The 19813-nt window shown below is 51.6% G+C and overlaps 1 protein-coding gene, 1 long non-coding RNA gene and 1 other non-coding gene across 4 annotated transcripts in view; 2 read left to right on the top strand and 1 right to left on the bottom strand.

Annotated features, from left to right (window-relative positions):
* The window catches only part of CDH4 (cadherin 4), a 479881-nt gene that overhangs the window by 452670 nt on the left and 7398 nt on the right, over window positions 1-19813 (top strand). The window contains exons 8-10 of the mRNA XM_061436991.1: window positions 5419-5556; window positions 14830-15015; window positions 19161-19414. Of these exons, the coding sequence (XP_061292975.1) occupies window positions 5419-5556; window positions 14830-15015; window positions 19161-19414 (578 nt within the window). The remainder of the gene's footprint in view (window positions 1-5418; window positions 5557-14829; window positions 15016-19160; window positions 19415-19813) is intronic.
* Window positions 4707-19813, bottom strand: part of LOC133259453 (uncharacterized) — a 34458-nt gene continuing 19351 nt past the window's right edge. For both annotated transcript variants that reach the window (XR_009740394.1, XR_009740395.1), the window contains exon 3: window positions 4707-11989. This is a non-coding gene — a long non-coding RNA (uncharacterized LOC133259453). The remainder of the gene's footprint in view (window positions 11990-19813) is intronic.
* On the top strand, window positions 9241-9313 carry TRNAW-CCA (transfer RNA tryptophan (anticodon CCA)). The gene has a single exon. It is a non-coding gene; the product is annotated as a tRNA-Trp (tRNA).

Raw genomic sequence — 19813 nt, 5'->3', positions numbered from 1 at the left:
TTAAATAAAAACATCAAATCTCTTACCCATGCTAGACCCTCCCAACAAGTAAAGCTGGAACATTTGCAAGAGGGTGTCTGTCCAGGGACATTTCCCAGGTTCCACCTGGGCCCCACTACCTACCCTCGGGTGACCATTACAAAGTCTAGAAAGTATACTTTCTAAAGCTAAAGCCACAGCAGAGCCTGGCCCGCATTCCCCGTCCCCCCACAATGACCTGTCCGAGCTCAGCAGGGCTGGCTGGATCTCAGGGGCCGCACCCATGGGGCCTCTGGATTTTCTTTCTGCGCCCCGCACTCCCCTCACCCCAGCACCACACAGCCTAGAAGGACCCCACCACCACCTGGCTCCCAAAAGCAGGACCGGTATGCCCTCTAGTGGTGGTTGTCTGTACAATACACACTCGCACAGGCACCAATGTGCACACACTCCCAGGCACGCACACACAAACATACACGTGTACACATGCCTATACACATATGTGTATGTGCACACACCAGTATACACACACACGCATACATACGGGTCCAGAAACACAGGCATACACACAGGAACACAAGCTTGCACACGCATATACACCCATGCAAACACACACGAGTGCCCCCATGTCCCTGAGATGGTTTGGTTCTCCAGTGTCGTCTTAGGGCCTCAGCCCATAATGTCCACAATGTACAGGTGGATTCTACCATTAAAGAGATAAGAAAGGTTGGAGGGGTGCCTTCTTGGCTGTAGTCAGTCACATGACAGCAGTGTCAAGGGGTGAACGCGTTCCCTCCTCTGCTCTAGTTAAATCCCTCCTTTTGCTGTGGGGTCCCAGGAGCCAAGTTGGGGTGAAGTCCCTCCTCTCAGCCCTCCAGCCTGGGTCTCCCTCCCTCCCTCCCACCAGGCAGTCACACGGACAGAGTCCCGATGCTTAGGCCATCGCAGGACAGCCTCTCCCAGCAAGAAGGCCAGCGGGGGGATGGGGCTGTTTCGGGGGCCTCGGTCCCGCCAGTGGCCTGGGAAGGGCAAGCTGAGGCCTTGGTTCCTGGGGGGACCACACACTGTGTGCCGTCAAATGACAGCTGTTGGGGGCAGGGGTCCGAGACCAAGGCTGGGCCGTGCTGGCTCCTTCTGGAGGGTCGTGAAACACTGCCTGTGCGTCTGCTGGCTTCCAGTCATGTTGCAGCCCTTGGCATCCTTGGCTTGTGGTCGCTCCAGCCTCTGCCCCGTCTCATGTGTCCTCTGCCCTCATCGTCTCTTACTGGACACCTGTTGTTGCACTGGGATGCCCTGACCCAGAGGGCCCAGGTCCATCTCGACCTTCACTTTATCTAAAAGGCTCATGATGGACTTGGGAGCACAACTTAACCGATTACCAGGTTGTCCTATCATCTCTTTACTGTCCCTGAAGAATGACCTCTGCTGGCCACCGAGAGCAGGCTGGGAACAGAGGTGGGCAGCTGGGGCCCAGGACCCAAGCACCATCTGTCTCGGGCCGGCTGTGTGGCCCACGCGTGACCCGTTTAGTGAGGGGTTGCCTGCACTGGACAGTGGGCTCCTGAGCCGGGTCTTGCATGTCATCTTCCCCACGATGCTCATGCAGAGCAGGGCCTGGGCAGGTCAGACGGGAGGCCCCGCATCTCCTCCTGTTCCTCATCCCCCAGGACCCCAGGTGGCCAGAGCTTCCACGTCAGGTTGGCAGAGCCCTGGGGATGCCCCGCAATGGGACTCTGGACGCCTCAGCCCCACAAGGTCGCCAGCCGTGAGGTGGACTCCATTTAACACTGACCCCAGGAGCCCCCTCCGTGACTCTGCCTGCCATGGTTTATGTTGTGGGAGATCCAGAAACATCTCTGCAGCCAGGCCTGTGGAAGGGGTCAGCCCAAGGGGCGTCCCCAATGCCCACGCCCCTCCTGTGCCAGCTGCTATAGGACAGGCCTGTCCGAGGTGTGCCCCCAGCCTGGCCACCATCCTCAGCCCAGGCCAGCGTCTAGCACAGCTGGAACCAACTAGCAACCGACCAGTGCCTGCAGAGCCAAGCTGTGACACAGACGGTCACCACGGATGCTGGGGAGGGTCTCCTCCGCCAGTGACAGTGTACACGTGCTCTAGATGCCAGAGGGAGAGCTCTGACCACAGAGTCCTGGGCTCTGGAGCAAGAACATGCAGAGGGCTGCCGTGCTGATGCTGAGAAGAAAAGCAGGGTCTCAGGAGAGTGGGTGTCTGTCAGGGGAGCAGGTGCGCACTTATATTTTATTCGAGGAGGGAAGGCCTTGCTGATGGGCGCAAGCAGTGTCAGGGCAGGCAAAGCAGCCCTGTATGACCCTGGTGGGGAGGGGAACATATGTTTGAAGAGCAGCAAGGAGGCCCCATGGCCACAGCAAAGTGGACGAGGCAGGAGGGTAGAGAATGAGGCCGCTGAGGCCACCACCTGCTCCTGGGACCCGTAGATCCTCCCCAAGGAGCAGAGGTGAGCCCCAGCTCTGGGTTAATCAGACCCGCCAGGTGAGAGGGGCAGGGTCTTCTCGGCACCTGTATGTGTCTCTCAGCCTCCGTTTCTCTGCGCGATGAGAGGTGACAGGAGGCTGCTCAAGGCTCTGTCGGCCTGGGTGTCCCCCCATCCCCATCCATACTTTGTGGGCTGGGCCTAGATATTCATAGAGCTTTAGAAATAAACAGTCATGTTTAGGACTAATTTCTATTTACGGCAGGTGATGCTGGTTTGCCATTTATAGCAGTGGCAGAAACTGCTTTTATTTTTTTAAAAACTTTCTATTTTGTATGGGGGTTAGCCAACTAACAGTTGTGATAGTTTCAGGTACACAGCAAAGGGGCTCAGCCATACATACACCTGTCAAACTCCCCTCCCATCCAGGCTGCCACGTAACACTGAGCAGAGTTCCCTGTGGTTATCCATTTTGAATATAGCGTGTGTACATGTCCATCCCAAGCTCCATAACTATGCCTTCCCCACCACTCCTTCCCCCTGGCAACCGTAAGTTCATTCTCTTAAGTCTGCGAGTCTGAGAAACTGCTTTTAAGTGTGCTTACTGAAGTACAAGAACTTGTTTGCTGTCAGGGACAACCTGCAGACAGAACTGGAGCGGGGCACGGTGTTAGTCTGCATTGTGGGCGTGACCAGCGTGTCCACAGCGAGAGCCCCCACCACAGCCACCCCAAGGCCACGACAGTCGGGCCCTGAGTCTGCCCTCAGGCCAGCAGTGCCCCGGAGGGTCAGGGTCAGAAGCGCTAGAGAAACATCCGTTTATCACAGGATATCGAATCCAACCCCCTGTGCTCTGGTTTGTTTGCAGTCCTTTGTATCTGCTAATCCCAACTCACACTCCACCCTTCCCTCACCACCCCGATTCCCCTTGGTAACCACAAGTCTATTCTCTTTGAGTCTCTCATAAATTTAAGTTCATTTGTGTAGTAGTTTAGATTCCACAGTATAAGTGCTATCATGTAGTTGTCTCTGACTTAACTTCATTTAGTATGATAATCTCTAGTTGCTCCCACGTTGCTGAAAATGACATTATTTCATTGTTGTTATGGCTGAGTAACATTCCACTGTTGTGTATATACCACATCTTCATTCATCTGTTGATGGACACAATGCCTTGGCTATTGTAAGTAATGCAGCTGTTAACATTGTGGTTGTATGTCTTTTCAAATTAAGAGTTTTCTCTGGATATACACCTAGGAGTGGGATTGCTAGAAAATATGCTAAGTCTATTTTTAGCTTTTTAAGGCACCTCTATACTGTTCTCCATGGTGGCTGCACCAATTTACATTCCCACTAACAGTGGAAGAGGGTTCCCTTTTTCCACATCCTCTCCAGAATTTATTGCTTGTAGATATTTTTGATGATGGCCATTCTGACCAGTGTGAGGTGATAATTCATTGTGGTTTTGATTTGCATTTCTCTATAAGTAAGGGCTTCCCTGGTGATTCAGTCAGTAAAAAAAATCCACCAGCAATGCAGGAGACCCGGGTTTGGTCCCTTAGTTGGGAAGATCCCTTGGAGGAGTAAATGGCAACCCACTCCATTATTCTTGCCTGGAGAATTCCATGGACGGAGGAGCCTGGCGGGCTACAGGGGTTGCAAAGAGTCAGATGTGACTAAGGGACTTAGCATGCACAATTATTATGCCTGTTGGCCACCTGTATATCTTCTTTGGAGACATGTATATTTAGGTCTTCTGCCCATTTTTTGATTGGGTTATTTGGGTTTTTGTTATTTATTTGTATGAGCTGTTTGTATATTTCAGAGATTAAGCCCTTGTTAATTATATCATTTGCAAATATTTTCTCCCAACCTGTAGGTTTTCTCACTCTGGTGTGCAAAACTTGTGTTTATTTGTGCTTCTATTTCTATTGCCTTAGGAGACTGACCTAAGAAAAAAACACTGCTACGTTTTATGTCAGAGAATGTTTTGCCTATGTTCTCTTGTAAGAGTTTTATGGTGTTGTGTCTTATATTTTAGTCTTTATGCTCTTTGGAGTTTCTTTTTGTGTATGGCGTGAGCGAGTGTTCTAACTTCATTTACATGCGGCTGTCCAGCTTTCCCAACGCTACTTGCTGAAGAGACTCAAACATCTTCTGAAAGGGGCCAGATAGCAAATGTTTTAGGCTTTCCAAGTAATGTACGCTCATCACAGCCACTTAGCTCAGCTGTTGTGCAAAATCAGCCACAGACAATGTATAAATAAATGAACCTGGCTGTGTGCCAATAAAACTTTATTTACAAAAAACAGTGGCAGACAGATTTGGCCCATAGGCCAGAGTTTACTGACCCCCAAAAGCCCCTTGGTGACTCGCAGCTACCCACGAAGGTGTAGACACCTTACCAGGCACTGCTGTCTCAGGGGTGCTGCACTGGTGGCTCCTGGCGAGGTCTGGCTGCAGAAGGGTTGGAGAGCCCCTTCAGTGCCCAGAAATCCACTGTCCCCATCCAGCTTTATTTGCCTCCTAAAACCCACACCTGTATCCGAATACTACCCGCTCCTTCCAGGCAACATGCAGACTGGTGTGCAGGTAACAGGGTCGGGGGCTCAACTTCCCTTCTCCTGTTTGAATTTCTGACACTGAAGATGCTAAAGAAATGAGGTCGCTGCGGACACACATCTGGGTTCGCCTCTCTTTGCACACTTCCACCCCGATTTTACAAACCTCAGTGTCTTCTTACAGTCCAAGCCCCCTTTTCCTTCCTTCTAGTTCAATCCACACCTGTGAAAGCCAGGTGTTGGGATGAAGGCAAAGAAAGACCTTGCCACCCACTGTGAATGAGGAAAATGTTCTTCCTGTGGCCAGCACCCTGGGCAGGAAGGGGACCCAGCAGCAGCTGAATCCATCCAAGGAATATGTTTCTTGGAAGAAAGTATAAACAGCTAAACCCAAGCTGCTGCTCTGTTCTTCCCCCTTGTCCCTTCTAGAAAGTCCAGCAGTACATGGTCATCATTCAGGCCACAGACATGGAAGGAAACCTGAACTATGGCCTCTCCAACACAGCCACCGCCATCATCACAGTGACGGACGTGAACGACAACCCACCGGAGTTCACTGCCAGCACGGTGAGTGCGTGTCCCTTCCTGAATCTGGAGGAGTTGGCCAGTGGCGTTCAGACTCCAGGGAGAGGCTGAGGCGTCGGCCACTTTGGGGTGTGCTCGGCAGGACAGGCTGGGGGCTGCAGGGGGACATACATGCCAGGTCCCTCTGGCAGGAGCCTCCACAGCCCACCATCAGCAGGAGGGCAGTGGGGGACACAATGTGTCCTGCCCCTTCAGGCGTGGCCGGCAGGCTGCCCACAGACCTAAGTGCCCGCAGGAATGGCCCAGTGGCACAGCTGTGGGATCACGGAGTCACAGGCTCCCAATTCCTCTGGGTTCCCAAGGAGCTGTGTCCTTCGGTCCACTCACTCTGGCGTGGAGGTGCTGACAGGACAGGAACCTACACCCACCCTGCAGCTGCCTGGCCAGAAATGTGGCGGGGGGTGGGAGAGTGGTCAGTGAAGGTTCCCAGGGCACCGAGTAGATGAGAGAGTAACTGCAACAACAGAAGACCTGGGGCACCACCAGGCCCCTCTCCCCCAGCACCAGCCTGGGCCTCTGGTCAACCTTTGGTCCCCACCAACCCCGTGAGGCTCAGGACCCAGTTATGGGCGAGGAGGCTGAGGCTCAGAGAGGCTAAGTCACTTACCCAGAGCCACAGAGTCCACGAGGGGAGCAGCTGGGAGTGGGCCTCAGAAGCTGAGCTCTCAGGGGAGGAGAGGGGAGCCCTCGAAGTAAGCCCATGCAGCATCCCCTCAGCCTGCTTCCCCACAGCCCCCACACCCTTCAATCCCAATCTCGCAGCCCTCCATCCTGCATCCTAGAGTCCCAGACTCTAGGTCCGGGTGAGCCAAGGCGGGAGGAGGGCAGTCCCAGCCATGAGGGCGCAGTGCCACCTGGTAGGCAGATGGCAGATCGCCCTGTGGGGTCAGGGTGGCATAGCTTCCATTCTGTGGGCTCTCCACGGCCAGGGGCAACGTCCAGGGAGTCTGGACATGAGTGAGACATCCCCCCAGCCTGCAAGAACCCCAGGCCGATCCCCAAGGCAGCCCCTACCCTTATGGGGTTTTTCTGTTCTCAGCATGGATCCCTGGAAACTTTCAGGAACAAATTTTCATTGTGTCTCCCAACTTAATCATTCTCTTTTAACTTGAATTTTGGTTAGATCATTCACACACACATAGCACAGCAACTTAAAAGTTACAAAATGACTTACTTTGAGGAAGAGGCCCTGGTGTTCTAATTCTGTCCCTTGCGTCGTTTCTAGTTTTCTGTTTATGATGGGTCCTTAAGACATTTCCACATCCAGATTCCAAATGGCCTTGGAATTTTTTCAACATGTGTTTAGAAATAATTTCAAGTTCACAGAAAGGTTGTAAGAATAGGAATGGGGAATAGAACAGCCTCACAGAGAGAAGGCAGGATGGTGGAGTAGAAGGCCTCGAGCCCAACTCCTACCACAAAACTCAAAATCACAACTGCTGAACAGTCCTCCATAAAAAAGACTGGGACTTGCCAAAAGAGATTTTCTACATCCAGAGATATAAAGAAGAAACCACAACATGATGGGAGGAGAACACTCTCACAATGTAATCAAATCCCATCCAGGAAAGGTCAGTTAAACTAAAAATTGGTTCTTTGAGACTACTGCTGCTGCTTAAGTCGCTTCAGTCGTGTCCGACTCTGTGCGACCCCATAGACAGCAGCCCACCAGGCTCCTCTGTCCATGGGATTCTCCAGGCAAGAACACTGGAGTGGGTTGCCATTTCCTCCTCCAATGCATGAAAGTGAAAAGTCAAAGTGAAGTCGCTCAGTCATGTCCGACTCCTAGCGACCCCATGGACTGCAGCCCACCAGGCTCCTCCGTCCATGGGATTTTCCAGGCAAGAGTACTGGAGTGGGGTGCCATTTGAGACTACTACAGGCAACTATATGGCAATAAATTAGACAACCTTGAAAAAATGGATAAATTCTTAGAAAGGTACCATCTCCCAAAACTGAACCATGAAGAAACAGAAAATATGACCAGACCAATAACAAGTACTAAAGTTGAATCTGTGATTTAAAAACTCCCAACAAAAGTTCAAGACCAGATGGCTTCACAGGTGAATTCTATCAAACATTTAGAAAAGAGTTAACACATATCTTTTTGAAACTATTCTGAAAAATTGCAGAGGAAGGAACAACTCATTCTATGAAGCTACCATCACCTTGATACCAAAATCAGGCAGATGCTTCAAAAGAGGAAAATTACAGGCCAATATCACTGATGAACATAGATGTGAAAATCCTCAACAAAACACTAGCAAACAGAATCCAAAAACACATGAAAATTATCCATCAATTAAAAAAAAAGACTGGGACCTCCAGCCATGAGCAAGGAGAATTCATCCCAGGGATACAAGGATTTGTCAACATCTGCAAATCAACCAGTGTGATCCACCACATTAACAAATTGAAGAATAAAAACCATATGATCATCTCAATAGATGCAGAAAAAACTTTTGATAAAATTCAACACCCATTTATGATAAAAAAAAAAACTGTCCAGAAACTGGGCATAGAGGGCACCGACCTCAACATAATAATGGCCATGTATGACAAACCCACAGTTAACATCATACTCAGCTGTGAGAAAGTGAAAGCATTTCTTCTAAGGTAAGAACAAGACAAGAATGTCCACTCTTGCCGCTTTTATTCAGCATAGTTTTGGAAGCCCTAACCAAGGCAATCATAGAAGAAAAAGAAAGAAAACTTATCCAAACTGGAAAAGAAGTAAAACTGTCACTGTTGGCAGATTACATGATGCTATACATGAAAATCCTAAAGATGCTACCAGAAAACTACAGAGCTCATCAATGAATTTGGTAAAGCTGTAGTATACAAAATTAATGTATAGAAATCTGTTGCATTTCTACAAATTTACAATGAAAGATCAGAAGGGAAATTAAGAGAACAATCCCACTTAACATCACAACAAAAAGAATAAAATACCTAGGAATAAACCTACCTACAGAGACAAAAAAACCTATACTCAGAAAACTACGAGACACTGATGAAAGGAATTAAAGACATCACAAACAGATGGAGAGATACACCAAGTGGATTGGAAGAATCAATATTGCCAAAATGACTATACTACCCAAGACAGTCTACAGATCCAGTGCAATCTTGATCAAATTACCAATGGCATTCTTCACAGAACTAGAACAAAAAATTTCACAATTTGTATGGAAACACAAAAGACCCCAAACAGCCAAAGAAATCGTGAGAAAGAAAAACGGAGCTGGAGGAATCAGGCTCCCTGACCTCAGACTATACTACAAAGCTACAGTCATCAAGACACTATGATACTGGGACAAAAATTAAAATACAGACCAATGGAACAGGATAGAAAGTTTAGAAATAAACCCACATACACCTGTGGTCACCTAATCCATGACAAAGGAGGCAAGAATATACAATGGAGAAAAGACAGTCTCTTCAGTAAGTGGTGCTTGGAAAACTGGACACCTATGTGTAAAAGAATGAAATCAGAACATTCTCTAACATCATACAAAAACTCAAAATGGATTAAAGACTTAAATATAAGACCAGATACTGTAAACTTCTAGAGGAAAATATAGGGAGGACACTTTGACGTAAATCACAGCAAAATATCTTTGGATCCATCTTCCAGAGCACTGAAAATAAAAACAAGTAGGGACTTCCCTGGTGGTCCAGTGGCTAAGACTCCTCACTCCAAATGCAGGGGGCCCAGGTTCAATCCCTGGTTAGGGAACTAGATCCCACATGCCTCAACTAAGACCCAGAGCAGCCAAATAAATAAATATTTAAAATAAATTTTAAAAAAACAAATGGGACCTAATAAAACTTTAGAGTTTTTACACAGCAAAGAAAACCGTAAATAAAAGGACAACCTATGGAATGGGAGGAAATACTTGCAAAGGAAGCAACTGACAAGGACTTAATCTCCAAAATACACAAATAGTTCATATGGCTCAACATAAAAAAACCACCCAATCAAAAAATGGGCAGAACACCTAAGTAGACATTTTTCCAGAGAAGACATAGAAATAGCCAAAAGGCACATGAAAAGATGGTCAACAATGCTAATTAGTAGAGAAATGTAAATCAAAACTGCAAAGAGATACCACCTCCCACCAGTAAGAATGGCCATCATTTAAAAGTCTACAAACAAATGCTGGAGAGGATGTGGAGGAAAGGGAGCCCTCCTACGCTGCTGGTGGGAATGCAAACTGGTACAGCCACTATGGAGAACAGTATGGAGTTTCCTTAAAAAAAAAACAAAACTGAATACAGATCTAGATATTATCCAGCAATCCCACTCCTGGGCATATATATCCAGAGAAAACCATAATTTGAGAAGATGCACACACCCCAGTGTTCACTGCCGCACTATTTACAACAGGCAGGACATGGAAGTAATCTAAGTGTCCACTGACACAGGAATGGATAAAGGTGTGGGACATACGTATAATGGAATACTACTCAGCATAAAAAAGAATGAAACAACACACCGCACAGCAACAGGGAGGGATGCTGAGCCCTAGTAAGTGATCACAGAGATGGGCATAGTACATGAAGTCAGACGGAGAAAGACAAACACAGTATGGTATCACTTATATGCCAAATCTAAAAAACGATACAAATGAACTTATCTACAAAACAGGAAACAGACTCATGGGCTTAGAAAACAAGCTTATGGTTATCAAAGGGGAAGTGGGGAGAGGAGTCAATTAGGAGTTTTGGATTAACTACACTGCTATATATAAATAGTATAAAATATATATACACTGCTATATATAAAAGAGATAATCCATGAGGACCTACTGGATACCACAGGGACCCTACTCAGTATTTTTTAACCTATATGGTGAAAGAATCTGAAAAAGAATATACCTATATATGCATGTAACTGAATCACTTTGCTGCGCCTGAAACTAGCAGACACTAAATCAACTAGACTTCAGTTAAAAGAACAGCCACTCACGAGACCCCATCAGCACCATCCTCCCTCCCTGCTGCTCCCCGGAGACGGGCCCACAGAATTCCTCTGAATGGCTGGACAGTCAGCCATACGTTGTGAAGCCTCGTGTTCAAACACCTCGTCCTAAGAGGAGGGTTTTCTGTCAGGGAAATGGCTGCTACCCTTTTCCCACCTGAGGCCCAGAGGGTGACTTCTGGGCTGCCCGAGGTCCCCTACTCCCCCGGCCACCTGCTCACCACACCGCTGTCCTTCGAGACCCTCCCAGCTCCCGTGTCCTCTGCACCTGCCAGCCCTCCCCCACACCGGCTTCTGCAGCTCCAGAGGGGGCCTCAACGTGGCCCCTACACCCAAGATCCTGCAGGACGGGTCCATGGGGGACCACTTCTGTCCACTGTCCCGAGCCCTGGTCTGGCTTTGACAGCTTGGCCTCCTGTGGCTCTTCATGCTTCTCATCTTAACCTCATTTGCCCTTCTGCACACCAGCCACACTGCAAACACCCTGAGCCCCCAGAAAGGCTGGATCCTGGGTGACCCACAAGGAAGCAAAGGGGAGGGGGACAGGAGGGAGAGGAGAACTATCCTGACTCCCTGTGTGTACCAGGGCATCTGCACAAGGGCAGGGGGATGACCAGCAAGATATCCCCAGGTCCATACCCACCTCTGAAGAGTGGGCAGCCCAGGAATTACACTGAGACCCTGGCCAGGGTGTGCACATGACCGAGGAGGCACCCTGGAGCATGTTCCTGGGGCCCAGTGGCAAGCAGGACCCCAGGACATGGTCTGCTGGGCTCAGTGGGGGCTGGCCACACCCCCACACACAGCTGGGCTATTTTTATCAAGTTTAATCAAGAACAATCAGCAGAAGCTGAAGAGATGGGAGGGTGGATTTGCATGATCCAATTCCTAAACGTTAATTAAAAGTCATTTTCCCTTTGCCTGCTCTGGGCCTGCTCTGCTTGCTGCCCCTGCATGGCTTTCCTGCTGTCAGAAGGCCACTGACCTCAGCACTCCCTGGGGAGCAGGGCTGAGCCCCCAGAACACAGCCCCACACCAGGCCCCGGTCCTGGACCAAAGCCCCAAGACCCAGCCCCCTCACCACCCACACACAAGCCCACAGGAGGGTCTCCTGGAGTCAGGAAACCCCTGCTGCCCCCAGAGTCCCTCCTGTTGTGTGACCTTGGGCTGATGGCCAGACCTCTCTGAGCATAGCAGTGTCTTCCCCTCTTTACGCCTGAGTGTTACACAGCTCAGGGTGAAGCCGGGAGCATCCACTGAGCTACAGGGAAGTTTGTTCTCTGCCCTAAAAATGCCACCGGGTGGTACCTGACCTCCATCACAAGCGGCCTGACCTGGCAGTTGAGCAGACAGGGTTCCAGCTCTGTCTTCAGCGGGGGAGAGGTCAGGATGGAGGCGCGAGAACGTTCATCCCAAGTCCAGTTTCCTCATCTGATTAAAAAAAAAAAAAAAAAAAGGATGGTAAAGGAGATAGTCAGAGAAATTCTTATATGTTGATACAATGAAATACAACAGAACCGCTTGAAACAAACATGACGTGATGTGTCATATTCTAATATGGAAAATGCTCCAAATAGACTAATCACTGGAAAGCCAGTGGACAGGACAGGTGGAGAGTATAACGATCCTCTCCTTGTAAATAAACTGTATTATATAAATACCAAGAGAGGAGGCCAGGGTCCTGCAGGTGCGCAGGTGCAGACTGTGATGGCTTGGTTTTCACCGTGTATTTGACTGGATGACCTATTCCCCATCCAAGGCAAGTGTGAATGAAATTAGGTTAAATATTTTTAAAAGGGGGACTTCCCTGGTGGTCCAGTGGCTAAGATTCCACACTCCCAGTGCAGGGGGCCTGTGTTCAACCCCTGGTCAGGGAACTCGACCCCACATGCCACAACTCAGAGTTCCCATGCCACAACTTAAAAGATCCCACGTGACACAAAAGGTCCCACGTGCCGCAGCTAAGACCTGGCACAGCCAAAAAAAAATACATATCCTCAAAATGGAGGGTGAGCTTCTGGCGGTTCCCGTCCCAGGGTTCCCTGAAAATGGAAGAGAGGACAAGCCCCAGTACCCTCCTTTCTGGAAAGGGGGTGACCAGGCCTGCCTGTGAACCACAAAGCCAGGGAGGGGCTTCAAGGTGTCTTATGGCTGAGGGTCAGGTCCTCGCCTGAGCCAGTGTCACAGGGGCATGTCCCTGCATTACTCACGAGCTCCTACCACAGCACTGCGAGGAGGGGCGAGGCTGCAGCATCCCACCCGGTCCTGGGCCCCAGGCTCCCCCCGGGGGTGGAGGAGGATGGACGTCAGCCCAGGTCTCATCCCGTTATCATGAGCCACGGCTCCCACCTGTCAGCTCCCGATTCCAAGCTCGGCAGCCAACAGAAATCGCCGCAGTCTCACTGGACAGAAAACTAAACTTCAAAGATTAACATCACTGAGACAGTGTGCCGCCCCCACCTCCGACCCCTTGCACCAGCCACCCAGAGCTCCATCCCCCTTGGCCCATATTCCTGAGCTGGGACTTTCCTCCCTGAGGAGCCCCCAGGGCCTCACATGTGGAAAAATGAAGAGAAGAGAGAGGAGCCTGAAAGTGCAGGGTGGAGAGGAGAGAAGAGGAGACTGGAAACCCCAACTGCAAATAACAAAGAAACTGAAAAAATATATATTAAAATTATTGGAATGTCACTTCCCAACAGAAGCCAACTCAGCCCCTCAGGCCCCAAGGCAGGCAGGGCTCGACCACATCCTGGCTGGACAGGGCTGCCAGGACAGATCCCCAGGCAGGGGCCAGGTTGGGGCAGCCCCTCGCAGTTCACACCCTCGGCCATACCAGGCTCCCAGGCTCTGGGAGAAGGTGGCAGGAGTGGGCAGGTCCTCAGACCTGAGCCGAGATAGGACCAGTCGTGGCTTGAATAGGGGGCACAGAGAAACATCTCAGGGGCTTGGCGTCCCCCAGGGAGCGGGGGGCAGGCTCTGACATCCCCATCTGCTTGGCCCAGATGAGGAGTCACTAGGCTTCCCTGTTCTCCCCAACTCTTCTGCTACCGTGACCCTCCCTTGAGAGGAGCTGGGATTGTACTGGAAGGCCCAGGCATGAACAGGAAATCCACCTGACCCTGGGGTGGGTAGATGTGAGTTCTGGATTACCAATCAGCAAGGCAAGAAATCCCATTCCAATGCTCCTTAAATCCTTCCTTACCTAAATATCTGCCTTAGTATCCCATGGGGCATGGGGGAGGCTTTCCCTGTGCCTGAAAACCCCAGAAATTAAATTAAAAACTCATGATGGCTAGGGGAAGTCTGACAAGAAAATCCTAAATCAGACTTACCAGCTTAAGGCTCTTCTTTGTGAACCTTTATTAAACCTGAATGAATTAAAATACCCTTTTCCAATAAATTTCACCCAGAAGCCAGTAACCACGGTTAGGGCTGCACTGCTGTGAACACAAGGAAGCCAGGGCTATTTGTCCAGGTTTGTGCCCAGCTTTTGTGGCTCAAAAGCACACTGCGCGGTCAAAGGACAGTCACGTGACTTGCAGGTCCGGTGTAAAGTAAGAACGCAGGGCCCTCATTCACAAATTAGGAAGAATTTCAAGACTGACGCAGAGCGTAAACCCAGCTCACGGCTCTTTTGAGCTGGGCCATGTCTGCACAGCAGTGATTCTCACTGGTGAGAGGCAATCAGCTTTCTATCAGCACCTCAGCAACAGCACCAACATCCACGCACACTCACACGCACTTTGCCTGCCCACAACCACTGCTGCTATGTGAACCACACTCGCTGACGGGGATGGCTCGAAGCCCTCACCGAGCTACGACAGGAAAAAGGGCCAAGGCTCCGTGTCTGGTCACCTGCCCAGCCGCAGCTGCTGACCACAGGCCCCAGGGACCCAGAGGCAATTCAGTTCAGGAAGCCCTTTGCAGCTGCTGCCCTCTCCTGTTCATTTCCCATCTCACAAGCACATTTTACTCTCTTGTAAGCCCCAAGTACGGGCACTGGTCCCCAGCTGCACGGAGCAGGGCAGCGTGAGGGGGACTTAGGGGAGCAGCCTGGCGTGGGGGTGTCACAGGCAGGGCTCAGTATGCAGACAAGCCTGGACCTCTCTGGACACCCCTGGGTCGGCGGAGACGTGGGACGGGCCAACCCCTGGGGATCACCGTGTGGAAGCAGCTGGAGGCATAGGGCAGCCCCCTGGGTGGGCAGAGGTCTCTCCGGCCTCTCCAGGCCTCCATGTGAGTTACTTACACTGTTTTCTGACACCTTACAGTACGCAGGGGAAGTCCCAGAAAACCGGGTGGAGATGGTGGTAGCGAATCTCACAGTGATGGACCGAGATCAGCCGCACTCCCCGAACTGGAACGCCGTCTACCGCATCATCAGTGGGGACCCCTCGGGCCACTTCAGCGTCCGCACGGACCCCACCACCAACGAGGGCATGGTCACCGTGGTTAAGGTGGGTGCTCCCTCACTTCCCGCCCCAAGACAGACGTAACGGAAACGATATCCAGGTTCAGTGCCTGCACCCCCAAAAGCCAGGGTCAAAGGCAGCCTCACAAGGACCGGTCACATGACCCCCAGGATGCTGCCAGCCTGACCTGCCATCCCCCGCCCCACCAAGAAAGAACTCTCCCATCTTCTCCCCACACCCAGCCCAAAGCTCTAGAAGCTCGAAAGCTGAGAATCGGCCCCTCCTGCTTCCCCTCAGGAGGCAACAAGCCTTGTCCGCGGCAATGAGCAAGCTGTGACCCAGGTGCCCGGAGGAGGGTCAGGGAGGAGGGAACACCATGGAGCAGGCCAGCTCAAGGGTCGCACTTCCTCCAGCCCCTCCTCCCCCTGCAGCTCCCAGAGCAAGGCTTCCCCTGGAGCCTCCTGACCATGGGGGCAGTGCGGCTCCCAGGTTCCCCACAGGCTCTAGTGCCCCCACCCCAAGAGCCTGCACCCACACTGGGCTACTCCCTCTTGGGGCATAGACCAGCCCCTGGGCTTTGAGCAAGGGGTCGTGGCCATGTCAGGGGGAGGCGGCCAAATAGAGACCAGCTGAGTGTGTCAGGCTCTGATTGAAGGGTTGGAGCAAATCACCTATTGATTTCCCCATTACAACTGATTATTGATTCCCCATTACAAACACGCTTTCCTTTCCCTCCTATGGACTTTACTAGCCATGACCATCCTCTGGACAGCGTCTTCGTTCACAGGGTGACACAGTTTTAACACAAACGCAGCATTATCCCACGTCCTCCAGGGACACGACCTGACACACACAGGAGAAAGAGCACTTCCTCCAGTGACTTGTTCACAGACGAGACCCCTGTAATGCTATGAGACAGTGTATTCGAGCGGAGTGGCCCCCACTTTACTCAGGGGGGCCCTGGGGGAGGGGCCGGAGACCTGGCAGCTGCACAGTTCTTGTGGGGGCAGGGGGGCCTCAGCCCTGAAGAGGTAAGTGCCATGGAAGGATGGGGTGCCTCACTGGGGGCTCTGGGGGGGTCTGGGAGACACCCCTTCTACTGGCAGATAAGACCACACCTGCAGAGGATAAGGGTCCCCCCAAGGTCATTGGGGGTGGTGAGGGGACAGTGGGAAGATGAAGATGTCGGCCCCAGAACCCCGATCTCTGCTGCCGCCTCTAGGCCCTCCCATGGGCAGGCACCCTCAGCCCCCTTTCCATGCCCACCCAGTTAGATTACTTCTTAAACTCCTTCCTATACTCACTCCATAGCTTGTTTAGTAACAGAGGCTGAAAAGGTATGGGTTTGATGTACCAGGCATTATGACTAAACGCTCACAAAAACCAAGGCTGAGCTGCTTTGGGAGCCCAGACAGGGCGGGGGCACCTCAGCTGGGCAAGCAGGGGCCCGCCTCCAGCACCCACTGGTCTCACAGGACCACCAGCCCCACGAGGCCATCAGTTCCCCTCTAAGCAGGGATGTGTCGAAGTGCTCATCACAGACGTTTCCAAGGGCACTTAGCTGTGAGAAAGACAGGAGTGCCTGCGCCTGGCACTGCAGTTCCCTGGTTACTAGTGTTGCTCTATCCATGCTTCCAGACCTCAGGATCCCCTCCTCTGCTCTCCTAACTATGTACCGCTACGGCCCCTGGCATGGCCAACCACACCTCTGCAGTCTCCAGGATGTGACCACACCTAACTTCTCTCCATTTTCCTAAAACCGTCTCTTTGCTGTGCCGTTTTTCGAGTCTAGATCCCAAAAGGGTCCCAGCGCTGTGTTCGGCTGCACCACCTCTTGAATTTCTCAACACCTAGAACATCCCCCCCCGACTGCCAACCTGTCACAGACTCGGGGTCCGTGGTGCCAGCTCTGTCAATGGCTTCCTCATGGCACATCTGGTCCCTCATTTCAGAGCACGTGCTTCCTGATCATCTTCAATCTTTCACCCATTCATCACATGAACACTTCATCCAAACTGAACGTGGGATGGTTTTACTTAACTTTGTTGCTTTTTATACTTAATGTATTCTCTTACACTGAAACTCTTCGTTGGCTCCAAACAATGTTAATTGCTAGTTTACTTGAACCTACAACACGCAGTTGCCCCTCCGTGTCCATGGGGTGACTGGTCCCAGCACCTCCAGCTCAGGGAGACACCAAAATCCACAGATGCTCAAATCTTTCATATAAAATGACACAGTATTTGCACACAACCTGCACACACTCACATATATTTTAACTTATGATAGATACCTGATACAATGCCAACGCTGTGTAAATAGATGCCTGTGTGTGGCAAATTCAGGGTCTGCCTTTTGGAAATTTCTGGAATTTTTTTCAAATATTTCTAGTTGGTGGTTGGTTGAGTCCACAGATGTGGAACCCATGGATATAGAGAACCGACTGTACATAAAAAGCTTAAAAATAACAAACCAAACACCACTGCCAACACCAGGAAGACCAAATGAATTTAAGACTTTTCTGCAAAAACTGTTGTCCTCAGAATAAATCCCATGAAGGACTCACGATCTTAATACTGTCCTAGTCACTAGAAATCATTATTTTCTTGGGAGTTGTATTACCATTGAGCATCACGACTCAATGGACATGAATCTGAGCAAACTCCAGGAGACAGTGGAGGACAGAGGAACCTGGCATGCTGCAGTCCAAGGGGTTGCAAAGAGTCGGACACGACCTAGCCACTGAACAACAACAACAAGACTTTATGTGGCTCCAAAAATCAAAGCTATGGCAAAACATGCAGCAAACTCATGCCCCCAGACTCCCCTCTACCAGGTCCTTCCCTCTGCTCAGGGGTGACCATTTTTAAGAGGTTGTTTCCCCTCTTTTCAGCATTTCTTTCTACAAATACAGGCAGGTGCATACACAAATCCACACTCCTCTCCCCCTTTTACACAAGAGGCAGCAAACGAAGGATGTTGACTTTTCGGCTCACCAATCCATCCCGGAGGTCTCGCACTTCCGTGTGCGTCGCCCTGGTTCTTACAGCTGCAGATGTCCCCACTGTGTCGACACGGCTCGTCCACCCACCAGTGCCGTGGAAACCGCGGCATCCTCCATGAACAGTCTGCATCCTCCATGAACGATGTAGATGATGCTGTGGTGAATGTTCTTGGGCACGTGCTACTTCACATGCATCCAAGCAGAATTATTCAAGTGCAGTCTCGGTGTGACGTGCTGCTTGTCCAGTGAGACTGCTGCGAGCTCTGCCACAAATAATTACACGTCTTGGGGCCCCAGGTAGTTCTGTGCAGCTTTCGTCCTCCTCAACACGTGAAGATGACCCCACAGGCCAGCCACACCCTGCAGACCACACCAGCGCTTATCAGTCAGGGTCCTGACGCCCCAACACAAGTGTGAACTGGAAAGAATGCTCATGCAGGGCCCACACAGAGGTGAAGGGCCCGCAAGCCCTCAGGGCTGGTGTCCTGTAACTCATCCCTGACCCAGCGGTGACAGCAACTGAAGGACGTCCTCTCGCAGCTCTGGGAGGGCTCCCCCAGCCACGTCCAGTTCCTGGCACTGTCCTTGGCTGGATCCGTACCACCCCACCTCTGCCTCCGCGCCTTCACCTGGCCCCTCCCTGCGTCTCAAGTCTCCCTCCCCTGACTCCCAGGCACCCATGGTTGGACTGGGGGCCACCTCAATCCAGGGCAACACCTCTCAAGACCGTCACCTTCATCACACCTGCGAAGACCCTATGTGCCCAAAGGGCACATTCACAGGTTCCAGGTGGACACATCCTTGGGGGCCACCCCTGCAGCCACCATAGCACGTGAGCAGCCTGGACAGACAACAACCCCCCAGGGCATCAGGAACAGGGTGGGGACTCCATACTCCCAATGCAGGATGAGAGCTGGAGGCCTGGTTGGGGGGAACCTGGGGGAACTGTGGCCCCAGGGAGCCCAGCTGCTGCCACTCCAGACATGGGGGTGGAAGGTGAGGTGTGAGGTCCTTCAACCCCACTCTCTCTCTCCTCTCACTGCCCTAACCCCGCAGGAAGCCAGACACAGAAGCTGGGGGACGGCATTCCTGGGGACCGGCCTCTGGGGCCCAGAGCTAGCAGGTGCAGACCAAGCAGCCCCGTGGGCACTAAGCTGGCTGCCCCACTTGGTGCCTCTCATTCCAGGCAGTCGACTACGAGCTGAACAGAGCATTCATGCTGACCGTGATGGTGTCCAACCAGGCGCCCCTGGCCAGCGGGATCCAGATGTCCTTCCAGTCCACGGCGGGGGTGACCATCTCCGTCATGGACATCAACGAGGCCCCCTATTTCCCCTCCAACCACAAGCTGATCCGCCTGGAGGAGGGTGTGCCCACTGGCACTGTGCTCACCACATTCTCAGCAGTGGACCCCGACCGGTTCATGCAGCAGGCTGTGAGGTGGGCCCACAGAGCACTCTCAGGCCCTGGGAAGGGGGTGCCCCGTGCTTCACAGAGAAGAGTCCTAAAGTGCCCAGTGAAACCTGAAACCTGGAAAGTCCTGGGTGGGTGCTTAGGGGCGCCCCTAGGCAGGGAGGCCCAGTCTGGGGACAGCTGGATCACCAGCCACCAGACTGCCCTCCCACAAGATGGTGGGAAAAGCTTGAAGGACATTCATCCACATCTGGCGTTAGACTGGATCCAGACCTCACCTCTAATTCCCGAGCTTTGTGACTTTGCAACTCACCAGCCCTCTCTGCTCCCCCGTCTCCCCTCTATAAAGGGGGCTGATAGGAGAATCTGCCTCCCAGGGTTCTTGTGAGGTTAAGTAGCCCATCCTCTTCAGGGACTTCCAGCCAC

Source organism: Bos javanicus, chromosome 13 (genome assembly GCF_032452875.1).
Source record: "Bos javanicus breed banteng chromosome 13, ARS-OSU_banteng_1.0, whole genome shotgun sequence".
Taxonomy (NCBI): domain Eukaryota; kingdom Metazoa; phylum Chordata; class Mammalia; order Artiodactyla; family Bovidae; genus Bos; species Bos javanicus.
The sequence above is the reverse complement of the archived record's forward strand: the minus strand, read 5'-3'. Positions and strand labels throughout refer to the sequence as shown.